At 27.9% G+C, this 13,728-nt stretch overlaps 1 protein-coding gene across 1 annotated transcript in view; it reads left to right on the top strand.

Annotated features, from left to right (window-relative positions):
• Window positions 1-10,688, top strand: part of LOC148236367 (PAS domain-containing protein cky-1-like) — a 135,129-nt gene extending 124,441 nt beyond the window's left edge. The window contains exons 9-11 of the mRNA XM_088183057.1: window positions 9,484-9,789; window positions 9,863-10,440; window positions 10,523-10,688. Of these exons, the coding sequence (XP_088039183.1) occupies window positions 9,484-9,789; window positions 9,863-10,440; window positions 10,523-10,572 (934 nt within the window). The 3' untranslated portion in view covers window positions 10,573-10,688. The remainder of the gene's footprint in view (window positions 1-9,483; window positions 9,790-9,862; window positions 10,441-10,522) is intronic.
• The last annotated feature ends 3,040 nt before the right edge of the window (window positions 10,689-13,728 follow it).

Here is a 13,728-nt window from a genome sequence, read left to right as displayed (position 1 = left end):
TTTTGTTTTAATTATAACATAAAATCGCAACAAAACCAATTAGCAACTTTTTTTTACTTGATTTATTTATTTTTACAATATTTGTAAGTTATATAATTTGATTTAAATATTTAATTTTGTGTTAAATCAGAACTATTATAACACCAAATTTTTGGTATCAAATATAAGCGGTAAAATGAGTAAATTACTTAGAAAAATATTTTGAATATTATTCAGACGAAATGTTTTACTCTATTATGATCTAATTATGCCCTAAAACACAAAAAGTTATAATTATATAAATTAAATATCAAATAACAAAAATGTACCAAAAACATTGTTATTGCAAAGGTATTCAAAATAATAATATTACTTCAATCTATAAAATAAGTATGTCAAAAAGTGATGTTTGTGATTTGATTTCAATACATATACTACAACTGTTATTTTTTTAACTCTTCAATAGTGTCGAGCCTTTTAAAATTACTATCTAAATATCAATGTATCACAAAACTAATTTGCACTGAAGTAAATACGCAATAGCTCATTTCTTTAATTTCTATTTTATTTTTCAAAAGTCGTTATATCAGATTTTGGTAACAAACTGGTTAATTATAAAAATTAATTTTTCAATTAATTAGAATTAGTTGTAAGTGTATCAAAAATAAAAAAGATTTAAGTGTCCCATTTCTGACTCATTAGTGAGACAAACTTTGAGAGCTATACTGTAGATTATTTTGTTACGAATAATTGAGTCTTTCTCTCCTTAGTGTCATTAAATACACCCAAGACAAAACAATTATACCGTCCGTGTAGCAAATGAGGAATGGTACATCTCGAGGTTATCTCCCCTCGAAACCTATCACCTTTGCCCCCGGACGATGCTAATTCCGAGTCTCATTATTAGTCCCAGTCTCTTGTTTGCTCTAATCGGGTATTTGTCAGCTCGAGATTTGCATTTAACACAGTTGAACGTCCGCGAAACGGTAATTGATACGAAAGAGCTTGAAGAACAACAGACGCGGTTTAATTTCCTCCTTCTTGGCATTGGCGCCAAGACGAGACAAGCAAGGGTATAATGATGGGGACAAAATTGAAATGGAACAAAAGAAATGATGACTGACAATGGTTTCTTGGCAATGGTCTTTGTGAGGCAATCGTGCGAGCAGAAGTTTTCAATTTAGGTTATACCGATAGAATAAAAACATTTTGCGCCCTAATAAATTTATCCATTTAACATGATGGCGTTTTAAGAAGAGCTCTTTTTGTATATTTTTTATATATATTTTAGTTTTTATTGTCATGATGAGAAACCATTACTTATTAAAAAAAATATTTAAAATCACACTTTACAAGATTATCCTAAGAACCTATCAAACACGAAGCAATTCTTTCTTTGGTAGATTTTGGCTTTGGAAGTGTTCAGACTGTTCTAATGCTTTTTAAAAAATTTTATTTGTTGTAGATTTCTTATCTTTAGTTAACAATCAATTTAGAAATAATGGTATAAACATCAAATTAATATTTTATATCTAAATATATTTGTATATTTTAAAAGCCCTGCCCGCAGCACGTTCATAGTGTGAACCCGAAACCGCAGCTTGGCAAAGGTTAAACGAAAGCTTCCTGTGATCAGAAGCCGACATAGAAACATGCCGTGATATTAACCGCGCAAATAAAAATGTACAAAAAACCTCATTTGCAAAAAAGTAGTTTTTACCGTCTTTCCTACAGAAAATAGTCTGAAACCTTACGGCAAATTAGCATTAGGCAAATGAGGGTAATTTTTCATTTCTCAACTCGCTAATCGTACCAAGTTTTTAACGCTTAACCCGAATGACCCGAGCTGCTAATGGTGGATATTTTTTTTAATCGTTGTATCTGTGCTTTATTGCTGTATACTTTATAACTGTGTTGTCTGATCGCGTTTTCTAAATTGTGATGTATTGGTTGGAAAATGGAAGCGCTTTCTCACCGTTTCTAGAGAGCTGTATTTCTTTGGCGACTTCATTCGTTGCAAAACAGAGATTGTAAAATACTTAATAACAAAAAAGCAATTAAATATAGTAACACATGATTTATAAAAGCTTATGAATACCATCTGGCATATTACATAGCATACTCATAAATCTGAATTACTTATATAGATCTGTTTTCATTGTATGTCATTAAATTCCTAATATTAAAAAATGTCTTTGGCAAATTTAATATTGTAAAATATGCTTGCTCGGTTTGCTTGTATCAACTATAGATAAATATCCACTACTTTCATCTCATGTTCAGAAACCAAAATTGCACAAAAGGACTCTTAATAATACTCACATCAAAGCATTGTATAATTTAAAAGTAGTTACCACTGCCATATCAGTCATTTTGCATTGTTTTGAATTAACTAAAAATATTTGCTTCTTTTCAATCTCAAATTCATAAACTTATTATAAGGCAAATAATTGCCCATTAAATACATTTAATATGATATTCACATAAACACGATAAAATTACATTTTTATTGCAAAAGTCAAAAAAATTCTAGCAGCCTAATATAAATATTAACATAAATTTTCCAGTAAGGATAAAAACTATGTGGTTTATTTTAATTTATTCAAAACAAATATTTGTAAGATCTTCTTTCTAGATTTACTTGCAAATAGTTTAGTATATCACCAGAGTACAGTGTATTTTTTAACAGTTATCTATAAACTAAATGATGGAGAAATTCTTAGACATTTTGCAGTAACGCATTACTGTCTACATAATCATTGAAAAAAAATATTAAAATAGTGAAGGCAAAGTGACATTAATAAGTAATTTAATATACACCATAAAATACATATTTAAATTAGTAAAAATATTTTTATGTTTAAACTTATGATTAAAAAATCATAAACGAAATTAGCGATATCTAAAAAGGAAAAAACGAACCACTGATTTTAAATCAGCATTATATTTTTTAATCTCTGTACATGTCAACCCTAATTAAATTTATATTAAAAACAAAAAGAAAAGTAAAATTAATGAATTTTTAATTGGCCATCTCTTAATATTTATTGCGAACTCACAAAAAATCTGCAAAATCATTGCTCACTAGTAAAAAATCACATCTTTTTTTTATTTATTTTAGAAGAGTATGATACATATTTTTTTTTAAAAAACCTTGCTTAAAAAATTATACATAGCAATGTTCATTTTTATATTAAAAAATGATACAAAAAAAAATATTTAACAGTTTTTTGCTAGTATGCATTTTTTTACTTTAGTGATTTTATATTTTTACAGCTACCTAATAAATTGTGTAATATTAAAAATTGTTTGCTTCTTGATAATATGTTTTTGTTATAATTTATTTTATTATTAGTAGCATTATGCTTTCAATGATAATGGAGTTTATTTATATTTTACAAATGTGAGAATGTTAGAATTAGAGTGACATTATTCAATCAATTTCACTCAATTGTGGAGTGCTCCAATTATTTAAGGATTTGGTAAGGTAACTGCTATAAAACACCTGATTATATTTACCAAATTGTTTTTTTGTATAAATTATACAATACTAAATTCATAAATTTATTGTTTTTTAAATCTGTTAGTTTCTGAAAAAAAGTATAAAGTCCCAACGAAATAATACAAAATATTGCAAATATTTTTTTATCTGAGCGCCAATAATTTAATATCTTACTTTAAATTTAATACTTCATTATATAATATATTACACAGAATATGTGTTATTATAATTTAAAAAATAACACATCTCTCTCAGTATTTTTGACAAATTTATTTTATACAATTTTACAATTATAATTATAGTTTAATATTTGTATGTTACTAAATTTCTAATATAGTTGCTATGCTATTTTTGTATTATTAATCTATGAAGTATACTACAGTGTTTATTTTTATATGTGCCACTATATTGTACCCTTACAAAGTTTATTTTATACTTAGACTAACTATTGCTATTCCATTTAAGGGACTCTTAGTTAAATAAATATAAAAATTTAGTTGAGTTGTAATAATATCTATTACACTTAACAACATCTTTATTACAAGGATTAGATATATACCATAAATTAAACTATGTTTAATTTAAAACATGAATCAAAGTATTGCACTTTAATAATATAAAAAATATAATATCCTTAATCTGGTTTAATTTAAAAAATAATTACAGCAAAAAAACTGTATATATTATAAATTTATGGAGCACATTTTTTTTATTATAAAAATATTTAAAACATGTACTATATATCTTAATATAGCATTTAATTACAAAAATGCGATAAAAAATAAATAAAAATCGAGTTAAAAGCGAAAAATATCAATGCTATCGTTTTATATTATCAGTATAAAATTATTTTATACTGATAATACAAAAAATTCGTTATACAAAAAAATATCCTTTGATTAAAGATACAGCATTTTCTACTAATAATATAATTTCTAAGAAAATATAACCACAACATATGATAAAGAGGATATATATTCAGACTATAATTTGTCTATCGGCGCAACAGCGCCCCACACTTTGAGCACCGGCGTTAAAGCGCACACCGGGTGAAGTGTTATCGAGCGGCCATAAATTACGTTAAATATCCCTTAAACCTTTATTAGACGTTTAAACATCACAATCAGTTTCATGAATCGGGCACGATCTTTTTATATTATTTATACGTTTGTTGTTCGTACGTATTGTTTTATTTATTGTTTACGCCGTAGGTACAGAGAGCCGAGGTGAGATCGATTTTTCGATTGTAAACTGAATCGGAGGTGTATTGAGCAATAAATCAACGCCTATATATGTGAACAAATGCATATGTATGTGTATACTGTTAGAACTTTGCATTTGTGAATATGAGTGAGATGGATAACGTCGAAAGTTTGAGGAAGACAAATCGAGTAATTTATATTGAGGATTATGATACGCCAAAAATAATTATTTATCAGATACTAGATTTTTTTTTGTGAAACATTTAGATAAACTCTCTTCTTCAATATTTTATCAAACAATACATTTATATGTTAACTAGTTATTTATCATAGATTTTATATTAACAGCATTCAAATACATTATAAAGTACCATAACTAATTTTGTAATCGAGAGTTATAAACATAAAATATTTATTTTATTTACATATATGTATAAATTATCATAGTAACTACTAAAACAATAACAAATGATACACAAAACTATTTTTGAATGCATAATATAATTCAAATAGTGTTTATTGAATTTTGTTGTATTTTATAAAAACAGCTTAATGGTTTAAAATTATTTAAATTATGATTGCATTACTATGATATTCGTTATTAATATAATGCCACATGTGTCATACCAAAATCAATATTTTAAATATGAATTGTAATCGTATAATAAACGCACTAGCCAACCAAAATTTGCATATCAAAAATAAACAATTAAAATTAGACCTTTAAATAAGTGTATAGTTCTCAGATAGTGATAATGCTTGACATTTCGCAAACATTAAATAAACTGTTAAATCCCATTTGCATACTTAAATGTCACTCTTATCAGATTGATTTGCTTCATTTTCAGAGCGCACATAAAAAGCTTTCGATCAACGATTAGTATTAAATTAATATCTAGTTTTATCTTTATGAGAAAGGATGTAACAGTTAACTTTCTTGTCTATAACCTGAACCATGATTGAAAATTGCTATTGTAATTAGTAAACGTGCCATATAAGAACTGGCCAATATGACCCAATATGAACGTAATTAAAACGACGGTTAGCGGTGACCATAAATAAAAGTATATTTATGGTATTCTATACTAATTTGCAATTTTGCGATTATGGCAAAGTAAAACCGCCGCTTGATATGATCAACAAATTGTGATCGACGTTCCTTCACATGGTTCAATGTTGGCGGTGAAATCTCAACGCAGGCTATCCATCATATCGACGGCGACCATGATTGGATCAGATAAAAATGGAACGATAGATATACATGTAATTAATTTTTGTATTTTATATTTTTATGAATGTTTCCACATAACATTTACTATTAATATTAGTTTTGCATACTATATTTTTAAAATAGTTAAACTACAATTATTTTTTAGTTTGCCACAAAGATTCACAAATTTAATCCATGTTTTATTTTGACATTCAAGCTATAATAAATTTAAAAAATATATAATACATAGCAAACAAAAAAGCACGTTTATACGGTTTACGGAGCACATTATCCGGGGATGCACACCCTTGACTAGCTGCCCGCTGCAGAGTTGTCTTACTATGAGGTCTTTATTACAGTCCGATAAACCGAGGGCTTAGAAAACTCTTGTATCAGACCAAGAAAAAATAAATACATTGTCCTTTCTATTTTGGTTGACGATCCAAGATATTTTTTAGTGATTGTTGCTAAAGTGTGTTAATTTTTAGGTATAGTTGATTTAATTATTTTTGTTATTTCACTGTACTCTACTTAATATGATATTTTTATCACAGATTAGTATTACGTTTTTGTCACAAATTATCTTATGGTTACTAAATGCGCTGATTTTAAATAAATAGTTCTCTTCAAAAGTTCTAAACAATGGTTTGATGAAAAAACATACTATAAGACACTACAGTCTATTTATTTTTAAAAGACGCGTGATCATTACGTGCTCTTAAATTTCTGTCCTGTTATCGGTCGGTCGCTCTGAGGAGCGGTTTCAGTATGAGAAAGTACACGGATCCATATTAGTTTATACTGCTATCGAGATTATTATCTTATCGCTTCCTCCAATATTGTTAGAGTTCTGTATTTTATTATTAAAATCTTTGCTTTTTATTATGTTTATTTTAAACATTTGTACTAGCAATAATAATACTGTTTTATTCAATGAAAAAACGTATTTCAAGTGTTTACAATTTGCCCTGTTTTTATTAATAGCTATATATTTGTTTTTATGCACTAAAAGTACAGTAAAAATAATAGAATAAACCATCTTAACAATATATCAAAATAAAAAATGGGTTCTTAAATTTATTCATAGCAAAATTTATAAGCTTGCACCTCGCGCTCATAATCTTGCGCTTTGCGCTTGTAATCTCCCAGTTTTGGGTTAGTGTAACTCACAACTCTTAATTTAATTATATATTTTTTTATTTGTGTACTATATGCGTTTTATTAAAAAATTAAAAAAAATAAAATAAAAATAATGCTAAGATAATAATTAGATGAATCATAATAATATAAAAACAGATGTGTGGCGTCGTGTTTCGTACATTTTAAAATTGTATTATTATAATTATGGTACACATCAATTAAAATTGCATATACTAGCAAAAACTAAATATGTTAATATTATTATAAATATACAAATTACTACAATTTTAAAAATATTAAAAAAGTTTTTTGTACTTTAAATTATGAGTTTAATTATTACTGGGTTCATAAATAATATAATATATGTTTTAATGTTCTGTCTAACAAAACACCGAATTTAACCTTAAAAAATAACAAATAAATTGATTATATATAAAGGATTAGATTATACATTAAAAATCAATGACACGTTTGTAATCAACATTTAATTTTAAATGTAAATCTTGGATTTTATCTTTTTAGCAAAAATCTTGTACAGTATTATATTTAACATAAACTATAATATGTTTTTAGAATTTTTTACCTATCTGAACAATATAACTTTTTAATATTAAATAAATAGAGATATGACTTTTAACGATAAACCTGATTTTTTAAAATACATACAAATTGCAAATTAATATAAAATTGTGTGATTCTTAAGCATAATTGTTTTTTTTTTATTCATGAGCTATGGTTTGTTGTATGGTATATATAAGAGTTATTGAACATTGATTGGTAATATGTAAGAATTATTTTTGTAAAATTAATACTTTATTGAATAAATTCTTACTCATTAAGATTCACAAAATTTAAGATTCTTGCCTTTTTTACAGTATTTTTCTGATCGCTAATTCTAAAATGCTTCAAGCAATTTATGAAAATGAGCTATTTCATTTTTTTTAAAAACACGACCGATACATTTCATCTAAAAAGTGATGAACATTTGCTAAATTAATTACTGTTATTAATTGTTTAAAATACTGTTTTAAATAAAAGTTTATTGCAAGACAAATTGGCTAAGAAAAAACTTGTTTTTAATATATAATAAGTTTTTAATAAACTAGCTGACGGTTTTTATATAGATCAAAGTAACCAATTAATATATTGTAATGATCATTACTTGTCGATTAACTGATATAGATTTACATGTTTTTATTATTATTTAATGAAAACATATGCTAACAATTTTGTAAACTTTTAATTTTCTAAAAAACTCATGGGATACGAGTAATAAAATTAGGTTAATCTAAGATTTTTAATAACCAAACTATGTATTAAAAATGAATGAAATAAGCTATGTGAGAATTAAAACAGCATTGCATGGTGACATTATGTATATAATCGTAACCTTCAATGGCTTATTAGATTTTGCATTATACATTTTTTTTGATTAATCGGTCGTATTATATGTTGCCAGGTATAGGTCGACTTTTGTATGTAGATTAACCTTCAAAATAATAAGAGTCGTTTGTAAGTCGACTTACAAAAGGAACATATTTTTTATTAATATTTTTATAATCTAACACACAAAATAATATCAATAGAAAGTCGATCATTTTTTTGTGTTGGTTTATATCCACATTTCAATGGGTAATCACGAACACCATGAAGGAGAACAATGGCGTGCAATTACGAATTTCGGAGCTCATGGTCACATCGATCGTCTTGGCCCCCTTGGCTAGGAGGTTCGAGCGCATTGTCATAATTCAGTGGAACAATTTCATAATGATCATGTTTGGGTACTGCACAAGCGCCCAAGAGTTGTGGCATGGGAGACCAACCCACGCTCTCAAATGTTGACAGAGACTCTCCACATACAGCTTCATTTTACCGAGTCTGTGTGTAATGACGCTCATAAAGCAATCATCGCATAATTTTGCAATAAATATCTTCTTTCTCATTTCTGAGCGTATCTGAAAATGCATGCACCAAACGTATCTACTAATTTTGTTCAAAGCAAAAAAAATATATAGCCCTTTCTCTCATCCTTTTTCATTCTACACAATCAGCAAAAATAATTATATAACATAAACCCGCCTAATATTTATTGATTATACAATATAGCACCAATTAAGATTGTAGTATAATGATAAAATACAAATTAATTTTCGCTTTCTTGCTTATTGATTAATTAAAAATGGAGCTCTGTATTATTGTTGTAATCAAAGAGAGCGAGCTATCTGTTCAATTTCTTTGTTTTTATTTACCGTTATTTTTTTATATTCTGCCTCCATTTTATCGGGACCACCCATGATTGTTGCGAACCAGATTTTTTTTAACATTGATATATCTATTATATTAATGAGTGTACAATTACTACTTACTCACAGAAACTAAGACAATGGACTTCTGTTCATTTTTTTAACCAATGCCATATTTTTAAATATGATTCCTTTTCCTTCCAACAGCGATCGCGAGGCGACAATAATGAAGGCAAACCCCTGGCTGTATCACTACTACACGGCTCAGAGCAAACTACAGTACGGATTGGGATACGATGCTGCCAGAGCATTTGGACAACCACCGCCTGCTGAACCCCCACCGAACAATATCGTTCAAACAATTGCACCTAGTGGAACACCTCACTTTTTAAACGGTAGCAGACAACCCATAGCTCCACAACCACCACCACCGCACTTACTTCACATGACGTTCCCTTATGAAAGGATGGATGCTAGACCAGTAGATTATTCAGTACACAACGTAGATGGAAGGTATATATTATATATTATTATTATTTGGAAAAAAATATAGTGCATTTATATCATGCCAAAAATATCATTGTAGATATCGCCAACTACCAACCGAAGACATTAAAATATCACCTACCCACCATCAACCTAAAAGAAAACTGAGATCGCCAAATATTTCTAAGCTAACATCTAACTCTCCGTGTCCTTCTCCGGCTATAGTAGATACTGGTGGCGGTACTCTAATGTCCTTAACACACTCAACTCCTTCGAGAAGAACCATTTCAAAGATCAGCAGCGTGGATCCGACTGAGTTCATCGATCAGTGGAATCCGAGTCCGCCGTGGTCCGAAGCTGCTTTGCAAAAAGTACCAGATTTATCTCACCAAGAATTGAGTCCCTACGTAACCACCACGCCACCCACGCCGAGCGGAACGCCTTCGGGAGTATACAGCAATGGCCAGACGCATCCAGCTTTCACTTTTGACTGGTCTCCTGAGCAGTACGTCCCCCACAGCCAGTACACTATGATGACTGGTGTGTCTGAAGAAGCTCATCAAAGTGGCAACACCTGGCCTGAGCATAGACTGTTCCCTTTGCAACCACCGCCTAGTACTAGACTTATTCATCCACTACAGATAGTGGACAGGATGGAGAGCGAACCGAATAATCAAGGTTAGTACATACTAGTTGTGAAAATGGCAGCGTCACTGTCGTCGAAACGTCGATCACTAAAAAATGCATTTCTTTCCTACAGACAATATGATAACAAGAGCAAACGAAGATGTCAGTACGTCGTCATCATAACGAACGATTATGACTTTTTAGCAATCTGTGATCGAAACTATATCATATAAAATAAAAAATAATATTACCACTACCATTATATTTTGTAAATAATTTACATATGGATGTACATACAAATATTTTATTTATTTTTTAAATATTTTTTAATAAGAGGTAATTTAGTTTAGAAATAAGTTTCGTCCATTATTTATTTTGTTAGATATCAAACTATTTTAAGTCAAATACTCAAGTTCACTGTCATATTTGGAAATTTCATAAAAAAAATTATGAAATTAAAAAAAAAATATATATTTGTATGAATTGGTCGGAATTTATATTGAGTGATTAAAATTTAGTTTGGATTGGTCAGAATTTATATTAAATTATAAAAAATATTTTGGCAGATAGTCAAAATCATTTTTTTCAGTTAGTATTTATTACAATTTAATCGTCAGTATTTATATTATATGACTGCACACCTCAAGGTCAGTTTTATGTTGACAGATGATGAGCATAATAATATATGGTCAATATTAAGGTGCTTTGGGCACAACTTTTATTGTTGGGCTCACAACATTATCAGAAATCAATACAATATGCTAAGCGTGTTCTCCGCCGCCGCGCTGTCGTTATTCCCTCTTCGCTCGTTCCTCTGAATACCTTTGTGTCCTACATACAATTAAATAGATTTGTTGAGCGTTATTCATGGGGTGTTCAATGTTCTGACCAACGCTCGCCCGAACAACAGTTTTGGTGTAAGCGATATATTTTGTAAAATATATCTAAACTAATAATTTATTGCTTATTTATATACATACATAAATGTTAAATTATTTTTTTATATATTTTTATTCTGACGGTATGAATTTTTTATCGTAACCATTTGATCTTTATTCTGAACCTGAATAATATAATGATGACCATTCATTATTTAAATTCTAATCGTACTATATTTTTATTTTTACCATATACTATTTTTATTCCAAGCATTTGATATTTATAATGATCCTGAATAATATAATTATGAGCAAAATTTGATTTTTCTTCTGACCCAGAGTTGATTTAAATTCTAACCATTTAATTTGTTGCTAAAAAAGACGCAATTCACCAAAATTCAATTCAAGAAAAGCTTCATATATTCGTTCATGATTGAAAATTGCTGTCCGGGGTGAAAAAAAGAGATAAGGAGTGACTCATTGATAAGTCATATAAATAAATATATGAAGTTCTGAAAACCCTTTTCTCCTTTGTCAGATATCGCACATTTTAACTTGCATTACTAATTTTTTTTTAAATGAAATGGTATGATTTAGCGGGAGCAAAATCTAATTTGGGACATCACTGCGCTTTTCTTGATTTTTCAATGCAAAAGTTGAATTTAAAACCTTATACAGGATATTATTTTATTAACTTTGGATGTGCTTACTTAAAATTGCCAAGGTTGAAATATTATTTTCTTCGATTGAATTTACTGTAGACTAAATCTTACACATAAAAAACACTTTCATTTATTTTGATTACCTTGTAAACCTCCCTCTCACATTTAAAGCAAACCAGCATATTTAATGCCATTGAACTTGTTTTCGTGAGCCTTCAAACGCATACCATTGAGTTTATCTAACTTTTGCTGCATCTCTACCCTACACATTACATAAAAAAATATTAAGTTAATCTGCCGTTGGTCGCGCGGCGGCGCAGCGCTCACCCGGGCGGAGTTTTTAATGCTATGTCTTTGTATGAAAGATATAAGTTTATGGAGCCGTATACTTTCCTAGAATTCTTTTTTAATATATGCTCAAAAACAAGCAATTTAATTTTGCGTATTAGTTGTGTTGCATCAAGATCGATTCATATTCGTATTTTAACTGAGCTGCATGTTTTTTTTTATTATAATTATTATTTACTTTATTTTTAATTATTTTTCTTTAAAATGTATTTTATATAAAAAATATTATTTTAAAACACTTGAGGTATAATAATTTTTTTTTATTGTGCTGTACTGTTTAGTAAAAAAAATATGATAATAAAATGAAATATTGGAAAAGTTGCTACTATTTCAGTGATACTGATACTTCAGCAAAATGCTAAAAAAAAACAAGAAATATTTGAGCAACTGATGGCACTGCTTTAGAATGTTTTAAAATTACAATTCGATACAGTAGTTTATACTAATACATGTTTTTAAGAGCATTGCGATTTTATGAAACCAAAAAAGGGATAAACTCGCACCGATAAGAAAAGTATTTTATGAATTTTCAAAACTTAAGTTTGATATTTTTTTTTATCGAAATTTATATTTTATTTTATTTTTAAAGCATTGAAATACAATAAAAAAAATATATTTAATTATTCTATATTATAGCTTTAAACGATAATAACGGAGGGGGCTATACGTTCAAGCGCGACCAACGGTAAGTTAAATGACATGTTTTAGTTTGATATCTAAATCAATATTTACTACATCAGTTCCTAATAAAGTTTTTATGCCGTTCCTTTCTCACTTAGTACAAAAGATATTCCGTCTCTTTCTATCGTATTAAAATGTAATAAATGGGTGCTATTTAACAGAGAATTATTTTGAGATGTGCATTAAAATAAATACTTTGTTCCATAAAACGAATTGTTTGTGCATTTATGAAAGGTAAATCTTCTAAGAGAAAGGATTCGTTGCAATGGGTGTTTATATCAATCCACAAGCAATTCGTTTAATGGAACAATTATTATATCACACTATAATTTATGTTTGTTTAAATATATAATAATAAAATTGTTACATATAATTGTTAAAAATTCATATTATTTATTGTTTGTTAATTAACTTAATTTTGTACATTTTTACTAAAAGACATCACAACTTCAGTATTATTTATTTAATGTAAATATTACTCTTTTATAAGCAATTTTTGGCTGGCGAGTGCAATATATATTTTCTACGTAAAAATGCATTGAAAACAGGCCATTCACCGTACTTAAAGTATTTTTAATTATAATTATAATATATGTAAATTAAAATTGATTTTGGTAATACAAAAAAATGTGCCAATTTATTATATATTTTACTATAAGTAAAAGTGTTCCTTTTAGAATATGAAAAAAATATTAAATATGTATTTTATGATAATTTTATATGTATGTAAAAATATTTATATTGTATGAAAGGAAATAAAAGATATTGTA

This window comes from Plectrocnemia conspersa, unplaced genomic scaffold (assembly GCF_051122295.1).
Source record: "Plectrocnemia conspersa isolate PC_06_02 unplaced genomic scaffold, ASM5112229v1 ptg000003l, whole genome shotgun sequence".
Lineage (NCBI taxonomy): Eukaryota > Metazoa > Arthropoda > Insecta > Trichoptera > Polycentropodidae > Plectrocnemia > Plectrocnemia conspersa.
Note: the sequence above shows the minus strand (reverse complement) of the source record. Positions and strands in the feature narration are given on the sequence as shown.